The sequence below is a fragment of the Monodelphis domestica genome, chromosome 8, assembly GCF_027887165.1.
Source record: "Monodelphis domestica isolate mMonDom1 chromosome 8, mMonDom1.pri, whole genome shotgun sequence".
In the NCBI taxonomy this organism is placed as follows: Eukaryota; Metazoa; Chordata; class Mammalia; order Didelphimorphia; family Didelphidae; genus Monodelphis; species Monodelphis domestica.
The window spans coordinates 55,590,715-55,609,337 of record NC_077234.1 but is presented as its reverse complement, the minus strand read 5'-3'; the positions used below and the strand labels follow the sequence as shown (position 1 = coordinate 55,609,337).

Here is an 18,623-nt window from a genome sequence, read left to right as displayed (position 1 = left end):
ACTTAATAAATATTTCTTGACTATGCGACAATCACTGTGCTAAGTACTTTATAGATAATATCTCATTTGATCATCACAACAACCCTGGGAGGCAGATGGTATTATTATCTCCATTTTAGAGATGGGGAAACTGAAACAAACAGAAGTTAAGTGACTTGCCCAGGGTCACATAGCTAGTAAGGGTCTGAGATCAAGTTTGGCTTCAAGTCCTCCTGACTTTAGGCTGAGCACTCTATCCACTGTACCAGGAATGAGATTCCTGTTTTCAATAGGGACAGCATCAATATCTCACAAACTGGGAAGGCTGAGAAGCAAAGGAGCATAGTCAGTCAATATCCTTCAGTTTGTGAATTGGTATGGCATGTTTTCTCCCTTCAGCATCCTTATGCAAACTTGACTCTGTAGCCTAGGAAAGTCTCCTGGGATTATATAATATTAATAATAACCAACCTACCGGGCCAGGCAAAGGGCAGAGAACTGGCAGAAGCATAGAAGAGTCCAGCCAGTACCAGGTATGGAAATACAGTCTCCTGGTCCATAGATTCTAGATTGTTTTCTGGGTGTTACTGATTCCTCCATGTGTGATTTGGCACACTTCTTTGACTTTTCTGGCCAGAAAACACTGCTTTATATCCCATTCTTAACTCTTCTTCCCCTATGCCCCCTCCATTAGAAGTAGGAATCTCTCTATGATGAAATGGTTCTTTTAGCAGAATTCCACTATAAAATAGGAATCGTCTGTTAGCCATTCCTAAGGTGCCTAGCACACATCTCTCCTAGTTAACAGTAGAAATTAAGTAGCATAGTGGATAGAACAGGATCTGGAATCAAAACGTCCCAAGTTCAAATCCTGACTCAGGCACTTACTAGCTGTGTGACCCTGGGCCAATCACTTAGCCTCTCTCTGCCTCAGTTTCTTCATCTATAAAATGGTGATGATAATAGCACCTACCTCCTAGAATTGTGAGGACTAAATGAGATAATATTTATCCAGTGCCTTGTAAACTTTGAAACCCTCTATTATTATTATGTATAACATAATCCCATATGAAATAGGGGTTTCTTTTCTTCATAGCCTCATTTATAGGACAGTCTTTTATGGTTAAATGTAATGTTTAAAAGAACTTGAATCCTTAATTTATGGGTGCACTAATTGAAGATTCCTTCTTCAAGGAAAGTATGAATCAAAGAGATGAGGGTTCTCTCTTGACATAAAGGTATATACTTTATATTCCATCTTACTTCATAATCATTGGTTCGTATCCCAGGGTCATTGAATTGTTTTTTAAAGTGTTAATAACTATATTTCCATATAACAGTTTTCCTTATAATCCTATGTATTTTATTTTATGCATTTAAAAACATGATTCTGAGAAGAAGACTGCCAAAAAGGGTTCCTCTTCCACCATATGAGGTTAAGAATTTTCCTATCTCTTATTTCATGTTACAACAAATATTCATTCCTGTTTCCAGCATACTAAGTGCTGAATATTATGACTCTGACCATTGGAAGATTCCATTCCAATTAGCTAATTGCTTGTATTTCTTTTACTTTAAACAAGTGGGGCTATAAGGCATGCTTGTTTGTCTCCTTTAATGAGATTTATGTAGAATGGTACACTCAGTTTGTAGATGAATTGTTGATTTTTCTGAACACTATTGAGATTTCTCTCATGAAACCTTTGGAAGCTTCCTTTCTTCAATGATTTTAAGAATCATTTCAGCATTATGGAAAAGTCTTCTTTCTAGGGACAATAGACCACAATCCTTTCACTAGTTTTGGCCAGGATCTTGAAACGAAGGGTTGGCATTGACCATCTGAGAGCTTTCCTAGCAGACAGCTTGTACAGGAGAAAATGCTCTCAAGAAAGTCACAACCCCAATGGGTACTGTGTGTTAAACAAAAGCCAGTTGGTTTCAAAGCTTTAAAAAAACAGATTCACTCATATTGAACTATTTGTTATAAGAGGAAATAAGGTTGGGGTCCAAGTTCATCATTGGCTTATCTTCTATGAGCACTGTGTCCTACATAACAATCATTCTTGTCTTCTTCCAAATGATAGATGATGACATGTAGGGCAAACCAAAACAGAAATGAACATGGAAAGGATAGTGATCCATAACTATTGTGGTAAAAATAAAAGCAAACCAAAATTTGAAAAATGAGTATTAAGCTTAAAATACTGGGTGTATTGGCATTTCTGTAATACGACTGTAAAATTCACGGTGTCCCCAAATTCTTAGTATAGTTGTAAGCTTTTAGCACTAAGACTTTGGGGATATGCTTTAGAGGATGTTTCAGGTCAGTGGCTACACACATTTTTATATACCTCAAAAGTATTTTTGTTCACATTCGGGTGGTTGATTCAGCTGCTGTGTTCCCTTCCACCTCAGAGATTTGAGGATTCTTGGATGCCATTAGTGCAAACTTTTTTCATATAATCTTTGATGAGGGTATTGAGTACTAACTGAAAGCAAGACACTATGAGGGAAATAAAACCCAAGAGAGATGCTAATGGAGGGAGGGGGAACAGAACAGGAATGAAGGGTGACAGAAAGGGATGTGAGAAAGTACCCAAGAGAAACTTCTCCATCACCATTTTGTTTCAGTCCACATTGAACTCTGCAGCATGGAAACATATTCAATCACTGAAGCTATTCATGTACAAATTGTCAGTATCAGAGATAGTCTGGCCTCCCAAACCATTTATAGAAACTGGTCTCAGAGGAATTCAGTCAATGAACATTTAATAAAGGACTATTGCTTGCAATGTGTTGTGTTTGGTGCTTGTAGTAGTACAAAAATAAATATGAGAGTATCCTTCCCTTCAAGGAGCTATCAATCAAGCTTGTAGCTAACAAGCCATTATCCATTGATGAAAAACATCAAAACCATTGGATTGGGGCATCTAAGGACTGTATTGGTTAGAGTAATAGGTCTAGAGATGGGAGGTCCCAGATTCAAATCTACCTTTAGACACTTCTCAGCTGTGTGATGCTGGGCAAGTCACTTAACCTCAAATGCCTAGCCTTTGATGCTCTTCTGTCTTAGAACTGATACTAAAACAGAAGGGTTTATAAAAACAAACCAAACCAATGGATTAAAAATACAATGTCTGAGCCAGTTTGCAGAGAAAGTCCTCTATTATAGCTATTAAACTGTCTTAATCATTGTTAATTATTGCATATCAGATGCTTGTACAATTGAATGTAGTTAACAGAACAGCACCTGGCACAATAATTTAAGAAGAGTTAAAGGCATTTAATAAAAATTGGTAGAAGCATATTAGAATTAAATTGGTCCCTGCTACTTGGTTTCCATTTCTAAAATTTTAATTAGAAAAAGAAAAAAATGAAAAAAAAATCAAGTATGATGACACCAGTCATTGTTGTTGTTTTTGTTTGTTTTGACAGTTAAAGAAAAGCCAGTGAAGTTCTCTACCAAGGTGATGTCACAAGAAAGGCTGGTATGTTTATCACAAAAACCCCGAGTGGAGACTTTTATTTGTAAAGTCATCTATCATCTCTATAAATTGATTGTTTTTAGATTTCAACATCTCCACTGACCAGAATGAAAGTAGAAGAAATAGCATTCTGGAGACTTTCCGTTAAGCTGTCGTAGAGAGAATGGATGAACTATGATTTTTTTTTTTCATTTTCTAGGACACACAGTAGAGGTCTATTCCAACTCCGACTCCTTTAAGGAAAACTCCATTTTGCCTTCAGCTCCATCATGGAAAGATACACACACAAATTTCTATCCCCACTCCCCACCCCCACCTGGCTCTGCCAAATGAAGCACTAACCTGTCAGACCCGCAGCTTCCGCAGACAAGAAGGCACTCCAAGACAGGAGGAAAAACAGACCCGTTTCCAGCATGGGGAATTCACACAGCTTTGTGAATTTGGTCAAGTGATAAAGATTTGTTAAGGAAAACAATTTGTTGACCTTGGAGACACGTTGGATCTAGGACTGCAGAGAGACATCAGGACAGAGTGGGAAGAGCTTCAAAAATGGAAGCAGATGACCTGAGTTGGATTACGAGATCTGTTATTTGCTACCTTGGGGCGTGTAACTTTTTTTTTTTTTTTGCTGGACCTCAGTTTCCCTATCTGTAAAATAAGGCAGTTGTACTACATATTTCTAAGATTCCTTTAGGCTCTAGATTATCATTGCCTAATGGCGGGCTGAATCAAGAGAGCAAAGTCTTTCTCAAACATATTCATCTACTTTCTTTCCACTGAGAAGTCCGAGTAAATTCCAGGGGCTCCATATTACCTCTATGATAAATATAAACTCTTCTGGCACTTCAGAGCTTTCATGGCTTGACTGCAGCCTTCCTTTCCAGTCATAAAACTAGGTCCCAATTATTGCAGATAATGAATCCCATGAAATAGTGGCATTATTCAAATTTGCCTTGCATAGGACTGAACCAATGACCATATTTCATGTAATCATAATTTTGAATAGTGAGAAATTAAATGCATGCACCCCCTTCACAAGAGGTTGGTTCATTTTTCTCATTAATCAGACCTGGTATTATAAATCACTCTTTCACAAATTCTTCATCCACCCAAGCTGGCTTTCTTGCTGTTCTTCACATATGGCAGGCACTTCATGTTCCATCTTTGTGCCTTTGTCCAAGCTGTCCCTGATGCCTGGAATGCCCTCCCTCCTGACCTGTGTTTTTAGAATGCCCAATTGCCTTTGATCCTCAAGTCAAAGGAAGCCTTCCTTGCTTCTTCAACTAGCAGTTTCCTCCCTCTCTTTCTCCCTCCCTTAATCTCTAGTTATATAAGCTCAGGATGATTTTCATCAATCCTATCCTACATCCACTAAGTGATAAGATGTCCAGTTAATCAACCTGCAGACTCTAAACTAAATGTGGAAAATTCCTTCAAACTGTGGAGACATCACAGAAGAATCCTGTTTGGATTGGCTAAGCAAGCTTGGCTGATCGTCAGGACATGTCTATAAATGTCCAAACCAGTTAGAATCACATTCATTTAAGAAGTTGTAGCAAGCTTGGCATTCCAGTCTTGTGGAAGAGAGGCCACTGGCTCTAAAGGCGTCCTGGAGAAGGAGGACTAGGGCAGGGGAGTCCCCGTGTATATCTGGCTCTTTCTCCCGAAAGCTTTCTATTCACAGATACCACAGGACATGCCGCTTTTTGGACACCCCCTAAATTCCTAGTCAGCTGAATTTTGCTTTAACCACAAAGAGACTGGCCTGAGTTAACAAGAGAGAAATAGAAATATTAAGTTATGCAGAGAATCCAAGCTCTGTCTAGACATTAAGAATTTTCCTAACTGGAGGTCCAGATAAGTTGTGATTGAGCCTAAAATATACTTCCTAAAGGAGAAATGTCCTGAAGGGCCATTATGTGGCCCCCAAGCTTAACTCAAGCCCAATTGTAACTGAGTATTACTGATCTCTATATCTGGAGAATGTATGTTCCTCGAATGTTGTAATTATTTATTTTTGGTCTTGCATCATCAGTGCCTAGCATTATTCCTGTAATACACTGAGTACTTAATAAATGCTCATTGATGAAAATAGATCCAGATATACTTGGAATTGCTAATGTGCATTGTGCCTCATTTCGGTATCTTAAAGAACCATAAAAAGCAGGTCCCCAATAAAACTCTGGTGAGAATAAATGTGAATAAATATTTTGGGGGAAAATGTTCTCATAAAAAAAAAGGGGGAAGAATGGTTTAGCCATGGGCAAGAATACAACCCCAGTCTAAATTATCTCGGAGTCAATTTTCATCAGGAGAGAGCACAAGGAGAAAAATGGAGTGCAAGATGGGTGAAAGAGGGTGGCTAGTGGCTTAATTCTCCATCAATGTTTAAGAAGCACAATTGCTCTAAAGGGTATCATATACAGCCTATGCTTTTAACTGTCTTTTTTCTTTTGGAGAGAAATGAGATCTAGAGGAATTATAACAATTTAGTAGTAGGGAAGTTGATCAATGCCTTCTTGGAATAAGTAGGATGGGGAAATTATTTTGTTTTTGTTTTTCCCCCAATTCAGAGAAGGTGCTCCAAGTTTGAGAGTCATTGACATTATTTTTTGCCAGGGGGACATTTTATTCTAGTCTCTAGACTGCCAAGGATCGCAGACATGTTGGTTGGTACTAAAAACATTATTTCCATTTTGGAGTTAAGGGATATGTAGTTAGTACTAATGATGAATCCATGATCAGGGTTTGCCAAGAAATGGAAAAATGGTGCTATGACTAAAGATATATGATATCCCTGAAGGCTTCCATTACAGCTGTTCCATGGTCAGATAGCTGTGCACTGGCAAGTGGCCTTTTGTAGTCATCCTTATGCTAGAGAACTGGAGTCAGGGAGACTTGAGAAAAATTTAGTTAATCATGTAATTATGTCTTTTAATAACACCTACCTCAAAGGGTTATTGTGAGGATCAAAAAAGATTATATTTTTAAAGCACTTTGCAAATCTTAAATTACTATATAAATGTTAGTTATTATTATTATTATTGAAAAAAAAGACTAGATTGAAAGTGAGGGCAGGGATTCTCAATATTTTGGGTGTCCTGGAGTCCTTGGGTAGTCCAGTGAAGCTTGCAGATCTTTTTTTCAGAATAATGTTTTTAAATTTAGAAAATAAAATACATGGGACTCTAAAGGAAAGCCATTCTGTTGAAATGCAGTTATCCAAATATTTGGATTGTGTCTTCTGTCTGGAATGCTCTTATTCCCCCTTGGATCTGCCTTGTGGGATCTCTAGATCCTCTCAAGATTTGTCAGTGTCACTTCATTCAAGAGTCCCTGACTTTCTAGGCCATCCTTTCCCTTGCTTAATTACTCTATATTTTAATGGATGGGGTTCGTAGTTTATTTTTACTTTTCTAGAAATATGCCATATGTTCCTAGTGGACAGCAAGCTTTTTGAGGATAGGGATCATATTTCTTTGGCATTTCTATCCCTGGTACCTAGTACACTTCCTGCAATATATTCAGTAGGTAGTTAATAAATACATATGACTAATTCACAAGTTCCCAGAGGATTTTGAGCAGTCAGGAACCTTAGGAATCATCTCATCGAATTCCCTCCTTTTATAGATGAGGAAACTAAGACTAAGAGTGACCAAGTGACATAAGTATCAGATCCTGAACTTAAACATGTGTTCTTTGACTCAAAATCCTTTCTACTACACCTACATTAGGAGGCAGCTAGGTGGCTCAGTGGATAGAGGAATGCTAGTCCTGGGCCAAGAAGATTTATCCTTCTGAGTTCAAATCTCATCTCAGACATATACTTGACCCTGGATAAAGCACTTAACCCTGTTTGCCTCAGTTTCTTTGTCTGTAAAATTAATTGGAGAAAGAAATGGCAAAACACTCTAAAGACCAAGAAAAAAAATGTTGCCAAGAAATTCCAAGTGAGGATGTAAAGAGTTATATACAGCCAAACAACAACAATATACCCAACAACAATACACCTATACTAGCTGGTTTCAAGTTATTCTCATCTATGTATGGCTTTGTGATGAGGCAATTTCTAAATCTCTTTGAGCCACATGTCCCTGAATTTAAAAATGGAGATGACATTTTTTAGTATCAACCTCATTGTACTCACTCTAAGATGCAATATAAATGTGAGGTATAGTTCTTTAACGAGTCTATGATCTCATCTCTCTAGTAAGCTCTCATGGGGATTGAAAAAAAAATTAGCTTTCTAAATTCTTATTATATGATGAAGAAACACCATGAGTGGGTTTCTTCACAATTGTTTTACAAATCACATTTACTGAAAGATGAGAATTAGTAGCAAAAAACTCTTTGGGAGAAGGAAAAAATTTGGGTTATCTTTAGTCGGAGGCTAAGACAAAATTCAGGACTTATCTTGACCATGAATTAGTCATCTTTATCTCTTTGTAGGCAAGTGTTTGTGTGTGTGTGTGGTGACATTTGTTCGGATAAAAGACTTGTAGTCAAGCTGGTTTTTAGAGCTCTTTAAGGCCCCTGAATGAGCTTGGCAGACAGTCTCCTTCATAATATATACTACAAAAGGGAAATTCTGGCTGGTGTGAGCTGACCCTGCTTAGAATATCAGTAGACACACACAAGGCAGAAGGGCAACCTGCCATTTTGAGTTTCTCCAGAAGTTGGTTCAGCTCTGGCCCAGACTCAAAGTCCTGGGTTAGGGCCATGGTGAGTCTGAAAAACATTAAATCTTCCTGGTTCTTGAGCCAGATGCTTGCCCTTGGGATCACGGGAGCTGACCCCTTCATTTTGTGGATGAAAGTGAGTCCCACAGAGGCTCAGTGATTTATCCTGGGTCATACAGAGAGTAATGAGAAGAGGCGGGCTTTTGCCTGGATTCCTCACTCCAAATCTGTAAGTTTTTCTAGTGTAACAAGTTGCCTGCCTTCCTGGCCTTAGCAAAGACCCTTGAATAGAGAAGTGGCTTCATAATTGTGTGCTGAATTTCGAAGTCACAGATCCAATTGCTACTTCTCTGCCTACATTTTCCTTGAATGCTATGAAATTTGATGGTGTCATCTCCTTCTCTCCTTCAGGAAAACCTCTCTTTCCTTGGTTTCCAAGAAATTACAAGAAACTGGTTACCTTTTGACTGTTCCTTCTCTACTAACTGTTTAGTTCCTTTTCTCCCTCTCTATATTCTCCCTGATGGTATTTCAAAAGGCTCAAGTGCCAGGATGCTTGAATGTGGTGTAGCAGAAAGAATATGGAACCAGGCTGAGAAAATGACTTGTAGGCTCAGGATTGTCCTTTTCAAGTTGCATGATGAGAAGCAACTAAGTGGATAGAGGAAGATTGGACTTGGAGTCAAGGACTGAGTTCAAGTCTGGTCTCAGACACTTTCCAGAAATGTGACCCTGAGTAAGTCACTTAATATTTGTCTTCCTCAGTTTCTTCTTCTGTAAAATGAGGTAAATAGCACCTAAGCTCAAGGCGGCTGTAAACATCAGATGATATAATATCTATATCTTGCTTTGTAAAGTATATAAAATATAATAGTAGTAGTAGTAAAAGTAATTTAATCTGTTGGAGCCTTAATTTCTTTGTAAACTAGAGAAAATGGCTTTTATGAAAATCACAGGATTATGTATTTGGAACTATAGGAGACCTTAAATGTCATCTAACTGAATAATGAAGAAATGTAAATATTTTGAAAGAGATGAAAATAAGTTAAAAGACACTATAGTATAATGGATACAGAATAAATTTTATAGGCAGGCTCACAGAAGGCCTGGTTTCACATCTGATATATACTGGCTATGGAACTTGGGCAAGTCACTGAACCTGACTGCTTCTAAGAAACTCTCTAAGAATATAAATTACACAGTAAATGTCATCTGCATTGAGAAACGAGGATTCTGCCCAGAGAGTATCCTACTCCAGTGAAATTGGTATCAGCTATTATTACGCACTTCTCTCAGTTCCTCTCCCCCTTCTCTCTCCTTTGAAGTAGTCTAGTCTCACATCTTTACTTAGCATCTCTGTGTGAATGAATTCCTAAAATTTCTCCTCTTAAAGCTGAGCTCAGAATTCTAGGAACCGTCTCTTTCCACTTTGCATCTCTCCTCCTTTTCACATTTATTTTCTGTACTGAAGTCAATAAACTCACAATCGAACTCGCAACCTCTCCTCTGTTTTCTCTGTTTCTGTTCCTGTAAATCATTCTTTTTGCCATGGCTCAAAACACGTTTGTTGTTTGATTCTTGTTTCTCCTTTGCTTGTCTCTAGCCATCATTGTAGTCTAGTGATTTTCTCCCAAATAGCTCTCTTTTCCATTCTGGTCTTTTCATTCATACTGGTTCTACTATACACCAGACTTTATTCCATTGGTCCTGGATTATTGTAATAACCTAACTGGTCTCTGTTCCAGTCTTTTCCCCCCCTAGTTCAGGGGTTCTTAACTTCCTTATATGCCATGGACTCCTTTTGGCAGGCAGGTAAACCCAATGGATTCTTCAGAATAATGCATTTAAAGGCACAAAATGCATAGTGTTGCAATGAAAAACAATTTTTATTGAAACAGTTATCAAAATATTAAAAATTCTAATTTCATGCACCCTTGGTTAACAACTCTTCCTCCTTCCTTCTATTATGAAATCAATTTTATTTAAACACTGCTCTCACTACCCAATCCCCAGATCAAAAGCTCAAATGGCTCTCGATTGTTTAACAAATAAAAGTAAGAAGCCTCCGCCTGGCATTCAAAAATCTTGGCCATCTGAGCCCACTCTATCTATTTAACTTCATCTCTTGCTATTTGCCAATCCTCTACTCCAGTTCATTCTGCTTTCATTTATCTCTCACCCAGCCCCTCTACTCTACTCCTGAATTCCTGGTTTTCTCCTTGCTTTCAAAATCCTCCCCATCCTTCAGGATCCAGCTAAAAGATTGGGACATTTTCTGTAATCACTCCAGTCTTCTCATTCTCCTTTTCGGTCCTCTAACATTTATTTTAGGTGACACTCATTTTTCCCTTAATCAATTTACTCTCACAAATAATTTGCTAATGACTTTTTGAGTGTCTTTTCTCATCTTTCAAGAGTTCACTCCCCTTGAGGGCAGGTACAAATCACGCAATTACTTCCTATACCTAATACAGTGCTGATAAAGCAGAATTTTTGATAGGTACTTAATTCAATTGAATTTACTTTGGCAGATAGCGTCTGCACTAGGCTCCATCACATATTCCATAGACCAAATGGCTATAGTTTGTTGTTTGTCCTTCATTTTTTGAAGAGGACCAATGACATCACCAGGCTGATGTCTTGACTTGCACATGAATTGGCTTTAAGTGAGGCAGAGTTGCATAGAGTCTCCAGCCTCACTCTCTCTCCCAGAGTCATCCAAGTTCAGTATTGAGACAAAAGATATAGGAAGACAAGATTCTTGCCTCTCTGATGTCCAACCAAGCTCCAAGTGCTCCCTATCTCCTGCTGCAGCTGCCTTCATGGCTGCTGGAATAGATTGTTCTTATCTGCCCTTTCTACTGGGACAAGTCTTAACATTCTTGGGGTAGATCCCCCCTTAAGTGACCAATGAATTTGAAACCTGTCAATTCTCTTCCAGCTGGGAGTCTATCATGTTATTATCCTCAGCGAGAATGCTTTAGGCTTCCCAGGGAGTTTGGTTGGGGTCAGATTGTGGCAAGAAATATTTGGTTTCATTTTTGATTTAGAAGTGTAGTGTTATTGGTACAGTAAAACAGGAGGACCTTAGTTCAAATCCTGCCTCAGACTACCAATCACTATATGCCTCAGTTTCCCCACCTATAAAAATGGGAATAATATTAGCACCTACCTCTCAGGGTGGTTGTGACCTACAAAACACAGTTTTGTAAATCTTAATGCTTTATGTAAATGTCAGTTATTATTATTAAATCCACACCTGATGCAAATCAACCTCACAGCTTTGCATTTGTTTTGGGGAGGGGGTGGGGCACCATCGTGACATCATTGCCCATCTTTGTTGATGCACAGTGAGTTGGGGCTGGGATTCTGCTCTAACATATAAACATGCTTCCAAAACAAAATGCCAAACAACAAAGGATATCAGAGCTGTGACGACAGCATAAGCAGACCCCATAGCAAATGATCCAGCAAAGATGCCGAGGAAGTTCCCAACAGATTGGAAGAATGCTGCAGCATCAAAAGTGTTTGGGTTGTCCTTCGGGCTATAAATAGATATGGAACTGAAAAGACAAAAAAAAAAGGAGAATTAATTAGCATCATCATAGGGGGACCACACCTAGGCAGAGCTTTGTGACCTTGTATGGAAAAGATGAAAGCTCTCTTCTCCCAACATGCTGATGGGAATGATTGAGAGGAATTGCCCATAAGATGGAGATCTGAGTCAAGCTCTGTCTCTTTAGCAGCCTGATCTCAGAGCCTCCCCATTCTGCTGCCAGTCAGTAAACATTTTTATATAGGAAGCATCGTAAAGAATATCGTTTCCGAGCAAACTAGACATTAAAACATGGTAGGTGTATAAGGAATCTGCAAAGAAGATGGATAACGGTGAATTATTTATTGGCCATATGTCTTTGGTGCTGTTATATATTCACAAATGTTCCTGGTTTAAAAAAGTGCACTTTTATGGCTTATGCACAAATGGCCTATACAAATCATGGTGTGTACAGAATCTTCAGCTGTGATCTTGTCATAAACCACAAAGCATTTCTCTTCTTCACCAGCGTAACCCTTCGGAAACAGAACTCTGGCAATGTCAACTCTAATGCGATATTAACCCCTAGGGAGAAAAAAGTCCACATTTTCCCACAGAAACAAAAAGCTGCAGCTGCTAGAGGTTATCTTTTATGTCCTAGTTCTGGCAGATGCCATCAGATTTATTTCCACTAAGGAAATCATTCCACCAATGGGAACGCTATACAATGGGAAAGCTATAGCTTTCACGATGCCACATTTACTATTTTCTGCCAGTGCCACCAAACCTGGGATGTCCACACCAAGCATCAGCCATTTTTGACTTTAGGAAATGCTTAGCATCCCCCCCCCCCTAAAATCGGTGCAGGTGCCTTCAAGACTGCCTGCTCCCCTCAAAAATCCTCATTGTCATGCTTGTGTTTTTTGTGACTCTGTCTTTGAATACGTGAGACCTCGTAACTCATCAGGGTTAGAATCTAAAAGATTTTGCCATTAGATTTTAGAGAGCATTTTGTTACACGGTACAGCGAAGGATATTTCAGATATCCATCTAAACTTGGATTCAGATTAGATGCTGCAAAGATGTAGATTAGACTTTACCAAGAGAGGTGAGATTTTTGTGCTTCTGATGATTAGTTTTCTCATTTGATATCTTTCATCCGGAGACTAGTTAAAGAGGAGTCTAAAAAGCAGAGACTAATTCTCTGCCAAGAAGTCCAGTGCATAACCGAGGATGTTTGAAATGTGCTTGGTTTTTATCTCCTGACTTTAAGCCCCAGAACTAGGCCAAACACTTTTCTCTTTGATCCTATAATTGGATAATGAAGAAGAATGTGGATATTGAGTGTAACCCTTGAAATTTATGAGAGAAAAGTACTGCCTTTGATGTGCATTTTTTTCCTTTTTATAAACTATTATGCTTTGCAGAAAACCAGGTTTAGGTCTATTGTATCTGCTGGTAAAGGAGGAATGCTGTAAAGTCTCCTTCCCCAATGCCCAAGGCTTATTCATAGGTTTGAAGTACTGGCTTTGCCTAAGATTAGCAAACTTCTTCATTCCGGTGTGGTAATGATAAATAGTAATGATAAAACATTCTGTTTGCATTATGCCCACCGGGGAGGCTTTTCAATATTAACACAGCTTTGCAAATAATTTCCCAAAAATCATTAGGTTGGTAGAGGTGTCTTATGATGCACAGAATTTGTGTTTAACTCAGTTTGAACAGGAAAGAACATTCCTTGGCTCAGGAGTACGAGTTCAAATCCCACCTCTGACACTGGCTATGTGCCCCCTTGGACAAAGCATTGAATTTCCTTGAACCTGTTTCTTCATGTGTAAAATGAGGGGGCTGGACCAGATAGGCACTACTAGCTCTAGTTGTAGGGTCCCTACATCCTATGTTCCTCAATTCAATTCATTAAATGTTGACAACACATAAGATGCCATACTAAGTGCTAGAGATTTCTTTTTCCAAGGAACTATTTCCTGTCCTTGTTGTTGTTCAGTTATTTCAATTGTGTTTGACTCTTCATGACCCCATTTGGATTTTTCTTGGCAAACACATTAGAGTGTTTTGCCATTTCCTCCTCTAGCTCATTTTACAATGGGAGAAACCAAGGCAAAAAGGGTTAAGTGACTTGCCCTGAGTCACACAGCTTGTAAGTGTGAGAAAGTAAGGAAGATGAGTCTTCCTAATTCAAGCCCAGAGCTCTATTCACTGCAACACCTAGATTTCCTTATAGTGTGTGTACACACACACACACACACACACACACACACACACACACACACACACACACACAGAATAATAACTGGGAGGTAGAAGTGAAGAGGTCACATGTTCAGTGATAAGAAAATATAAAATAAATGTGAAGATGACCGGTTATGTTTTGCTTGTTTCTTTTGGCATCTGTGGGGTGGGGGAAGCACAAATAATGGGGGGAGGGAATCAGGAAAGACCTCATGTAGGAGCCGTTAATTGATTCATGATGGGAATTATGGATGCTCAGAGGTGGAGAGTGTACTTGACATGGGAGACTGTGCAAAGCCATGGTGCTGGGAAATGTTATGCTACATTTAGGTAAGTTTGTTTGGTTGAAACTTAGAGGATGTGAAGGAGAATTCCATATTATGAGTCTAGAAAGATAGGCTGATGCCCGACTAGAGGTCCTGAAGTTTAAAACAGAGATGTTTGAATTTTATCCTAGAGGCAACAGAGGGCCAGTGGAGAGTCTTTAGAATGGATGGGCAATAGTGCGTACATGTGTGTTTTAGAAATATTAATTTGGACTCTGTTGAGGACAGATTGAAGAGGGAAGAGACAGGTAGCAGAGAGCCCAATTAGGAGATTTCTGCAATAGTCTCAGTGAGGGACGGTGAGGGCATAAACTAGGGTGGCGGCCATATGATTATAAAAAAGGGCATGGACCTGAGATAGTTTGTGGAGGTCAAATTGACAGATGTAGGCTGATTAGATATGAGTGATGAGGCAGAGTGAGGAGCTGAGGTTGTCATCAAGGTTGAGAGGCTGGAAGGCTGGAAGGTTAGTGGTGGTGTCCTTGATATAAATAGGAAAGTAAGCAACAGGGATGGATTTAGAAGGAAAGATAACGAGTTCTATTTTTTGACATATTGATCCTGAGGTGCCTTTGGGCTATCCAGGGGGATATAGTCCAGCAAGTATTTAGTGATGTGGTATTGGAACCCAGGAGAGAGATGGGGGCTAGATGTGTGGATTTAAGAGTTATTGGCACAGAGATGAAAATATATGTAAAGTGAGAAGGGAAGGTGGGGGGATGGGGACAAAGTTCTGGGTACAAAACTTGGACCATGATCCTTCAAAGAAGATTGAGAATGAAGAGTCAGATAACCAGGAAGGATCAATGTCAGAAAACTCTAGAGAAGAGAAAATTCAGGATGAGGAGGTTCATGAAGGAGCCTTGTTTATTTTGAGCTGAGAGCTGTCACGAGGGAAGGGTTCTGATGGGATGGTGGGCTTGAGCATTGTAGAGGACAGTGTTTCTTTCTATATCTTCCCTTCTTACTTTCTCTTCCCATATGCCTTCTGCCTCCTCTGCTTTGTCCTTTGGCAGTCCTGCTAAGTGGTCTATAGGTTGGGCCAGTACTTTAAGAAGAGTTATGGTAGGCTGTATGACTTTTGCTGTAAGAAGTACGAGAACTTCTCTGAGAGGAGAAAAGGCTCAAAGTTTTGATTGGTGTGACAATTGTCTGAAGGAGATCCCTTCTGGATTTAACTTAGCCAGTTGTGGTAACTGTAGAAGTTGGCAAATAACCTTTCTATTTCTCTTTTAACTGTGGAGGGTTTGTTCTTTTAATTTTCTTTAGTAAAATTGGTTTTAATTGAATTTTATGATCCACACACAGTGCCTTATTACATTTTAAAATTTGAACCTGAATTGCCAGACTAGCCTGGCTTATGATAGGATATCAATAGTATGAAAGCTTGCAGAGAGGTCAAGAAGGATGATCATTTTGAAAAGGTCATTTGATGACATAATCAAGAGATTATTGGGAGATTATTTTCTTTTCTCTTGAGGAGAGAAAAGAAGATTAGGAACAGATGCTGTGGGAAATTTGATAGAGAACAAAGAACTTGGTACACAACCATGAGAACACAGTTGATATTAAATGATAAAAATGCAGTAAACTCAGTTAGCATGGCTGTGTGACTTTCTCCAAGAATGTTCAACAGCCTACAAATAGGCATAGAGAATTTGGATGATCAAGACAGCTTGGAGCTGGGAATTTAGAAAGGCATTGGCAACAAAGGGTGCAAGAGATCCAAGGGTAGAGAATAGTGAATATTTTTTTGCAGGTTAACTATAGGGTCAAGATCTCAGAGTGAAAAACTTGAGACCAATACTGGCTAAGTAAACTATCAGGAGTTCTATAAGAAAGAGAAGGTCATGATGAAATTTAAGATGACTGCAGCAGAGAAAGAGATGGAAGGATAAGAGGTTAACATCTGGGAGAGGTAGTAGTAGTAGTAATAGTAGTAGTAGTAGTAGTAGTAGTAGTAGTAGTAGTAGTAGTAGTAGTAGTCTCTCGGTAACTGAGGATGAAGATTGTCTTTGTGCGTTTTCATCTCTGATAGATGAGTGTGCACAAAGACACTTGTGCATGAAGATTTAAGTGAAAAAGTCATTGCACAGAGACAGTCCCTCTCTCTCGGCGTTGGAAGCCTGCATCCAGTGGCACGAAAAGTCGTTACACCTGGAGACTTCCTCAGCTGCATTGTGCTTTGCTGTGTCACCCTCTCAGCTGTTGAACCTTCTTATTGGTTTCTTCCATCTGTTCGGGAGAGGTATTCCTGTGTTTTATATCATGGAGTATAAGCAGTTATGGAGGATGGTAAGCTCAAGAATCTCCCTTTCTGTGTCTCTGTCTGTCTGTCTGGCTGTCTGTCTGTCTGTCTGTCTGTCTCTCTTTCTCTCCCTATCATCTATATCTTAGTATATTGCTTTGGTGGAGATAAGATAAATGTTCTGAACTTTAAGTATGTTGATGGCCAGGGTGTTAGTGTGCTCATCAGTACATCTATTGATATATTCAAATATGAAAGTATGGTAAAAAAGCAGAATGTTGGTTAATCAGGTATTGAATTCTTCAAGAGTAGAGGACAAAGGATCAGGGGAAGCTGATAGAAAACTGGATCTTGATATGGAGCTAGAGAAAGATGGTGTGAATGTCAAATTAAGATAATTTATTGGACACTGAAATCTGGAAGGGGAGGAAAGAGGCAGGTAGTATGACTTCTCTTGGACCAGTTTGCCAGTGAACATAACACGTGTATCCATTATGGTTAAGGCTACCCAGAGATGCAGTGGTTTCATTGGTCTATCTAGCCCTACCCTGTTCCTTAACATATTCATCTATTTCCCCATCCCAGATATCATTTTTTTTTCCTTTCAGGAGTTGCACTGCAGAAGCTGGTTGCTAGGCTACAGAGGCCTGGAAGGGGCTAGGACTCCAGTAATGCTAAGGAGAGATGACCTTCATTTACTCCCACCCAGCAAAGATAGCTTAGCTGAAGCACCAAGTCTCCTTGCATTTGACCTGGATTTAGACATTTCTGTTTCTGTCGTATCCTGAATGTGTAGTTTGCTTCAGCTACAAGGTTTTCCTCCCTGTAACTGTGATCCATCTTTGCTTGTGAGAAGATGAATAGGAGTGGGACATGGGGTAGGAACAGACAGCTTCCTGATGGGTCATTTAATCCAGAAGAAAGTATCGAGCTTCCACCATGTTCCTATAACCATGTTAGATAACAAAAGAATGATAAGACAGTTTCTTTTCCCTTGATCTCCTATTCTAGTTGGAAGAGGTGGACTAATAATGAATGAGCCAATAAGGAAACTGATAAATGCTGAACTTGTAATGCTGATGATGTGTACAAGAACTCATCTCTTCTTTGTGTCCAGGAAGGTGCATTGGTAAGAATTATCTTCCTTAGGACTGTGTAGTATAATTGAAAGAACACTGTATTTGGAATTAGAAGTCCTGGGGTTGAAGTCTGTCTCTGCCATTTTACTGTCAGCAGGATCATGGGTAAATATTTTCACTTATGGTTCTCAGCCCCTTATCTGTAAAAATGAAGGAGTTGGACAAGATGACCTTTCAGGACCCTTCTGGACCTTATATTCTGTGGCAATAATAATAATTAAGATATGGAAAAATAAAATATATGATAACATTTTTATGATAATAGCAATAATAACAATGAAAGATATCTATGTGACCCTTTGAGGTTCCCAAAGGATGTGTATTTCTCATTACAACTTTGTGGGGGACAGTATTCACTCATATAACTCAAATATATGGATAATTTTGGTAAGATAGTAGAGATTTGCTTAGTACCTTAACAGCTTATTGAGGCAAAAATATTGCCATTAGCAAACCCATACAGAGCACCTACAGGGTGATGATTGGATTCAATTTCAGAAATATTAAGTGCCAATTATATACAAGGCATTGTGATACTCATGAGGGATATCAAGACAAAAGAATTATGAACCATTCCCTGTTCTCAACGAGCTTACATTCTCCTAAGGGATTCAACATATTAAAAGTGAAGGAAAAACAAAGTAATTTTAGAGGAAAGATGTCACCAGGAGCATATACCTGGTCAAGGTCCCTAGTTTCAACTGGAAGATGGCACTGGATTCTCTCAATAATCTGCCAAGAGGTTCCATTATGTTTTGAATATTTTACAATGGAGGCATATTTTTTGTGGTCCTGAACTCTGTCCTTTAGTCTAGTTTTAGAAAGCCATCCATGAGAGATGTTCCATTGACAACTAAAATTGAACACAAAAACAGAGCAACAGTTGACTCATATATGTTTTAAGTTTTATAAAACCCTTCCCCTTCATTAACTCATTCAACCCTATGCAGTGGATGCTGTTATTATCTCCATTTTATAGTTG

At 39.0% G+C, this 18,623-nt stretch overlaps 1 protein-coding gene across 1 annotated transcript in view; it reads right to left on the bottom strand.

Annotated features, from left to right (window-relative positions):
* The window catches only part of SLC9A9 (solute carrier family 9 member A9), a 747,353-nt gene that overhangs the window by 419,237 nt on the left and 309,493 nt on the right, over positions 1-18,623 (bottom strand). Inside the window, exons 7-8 of the mRNA XM_007502095.2 lie at positions 11,568-11,706; positions 3,807-3,912 (exon numbers count right to left, since the gene is read on the bottom strand). Of these exons, the coding sequence (XP_007502157.1) occupies positions 3,807-3,912; positions 11,568-11,706 (245 nt within the window). The remainder of the gene's footprint in view (positions 1-3,806; positions 3,913-11,567; positions 11,707-18,623) is intronic.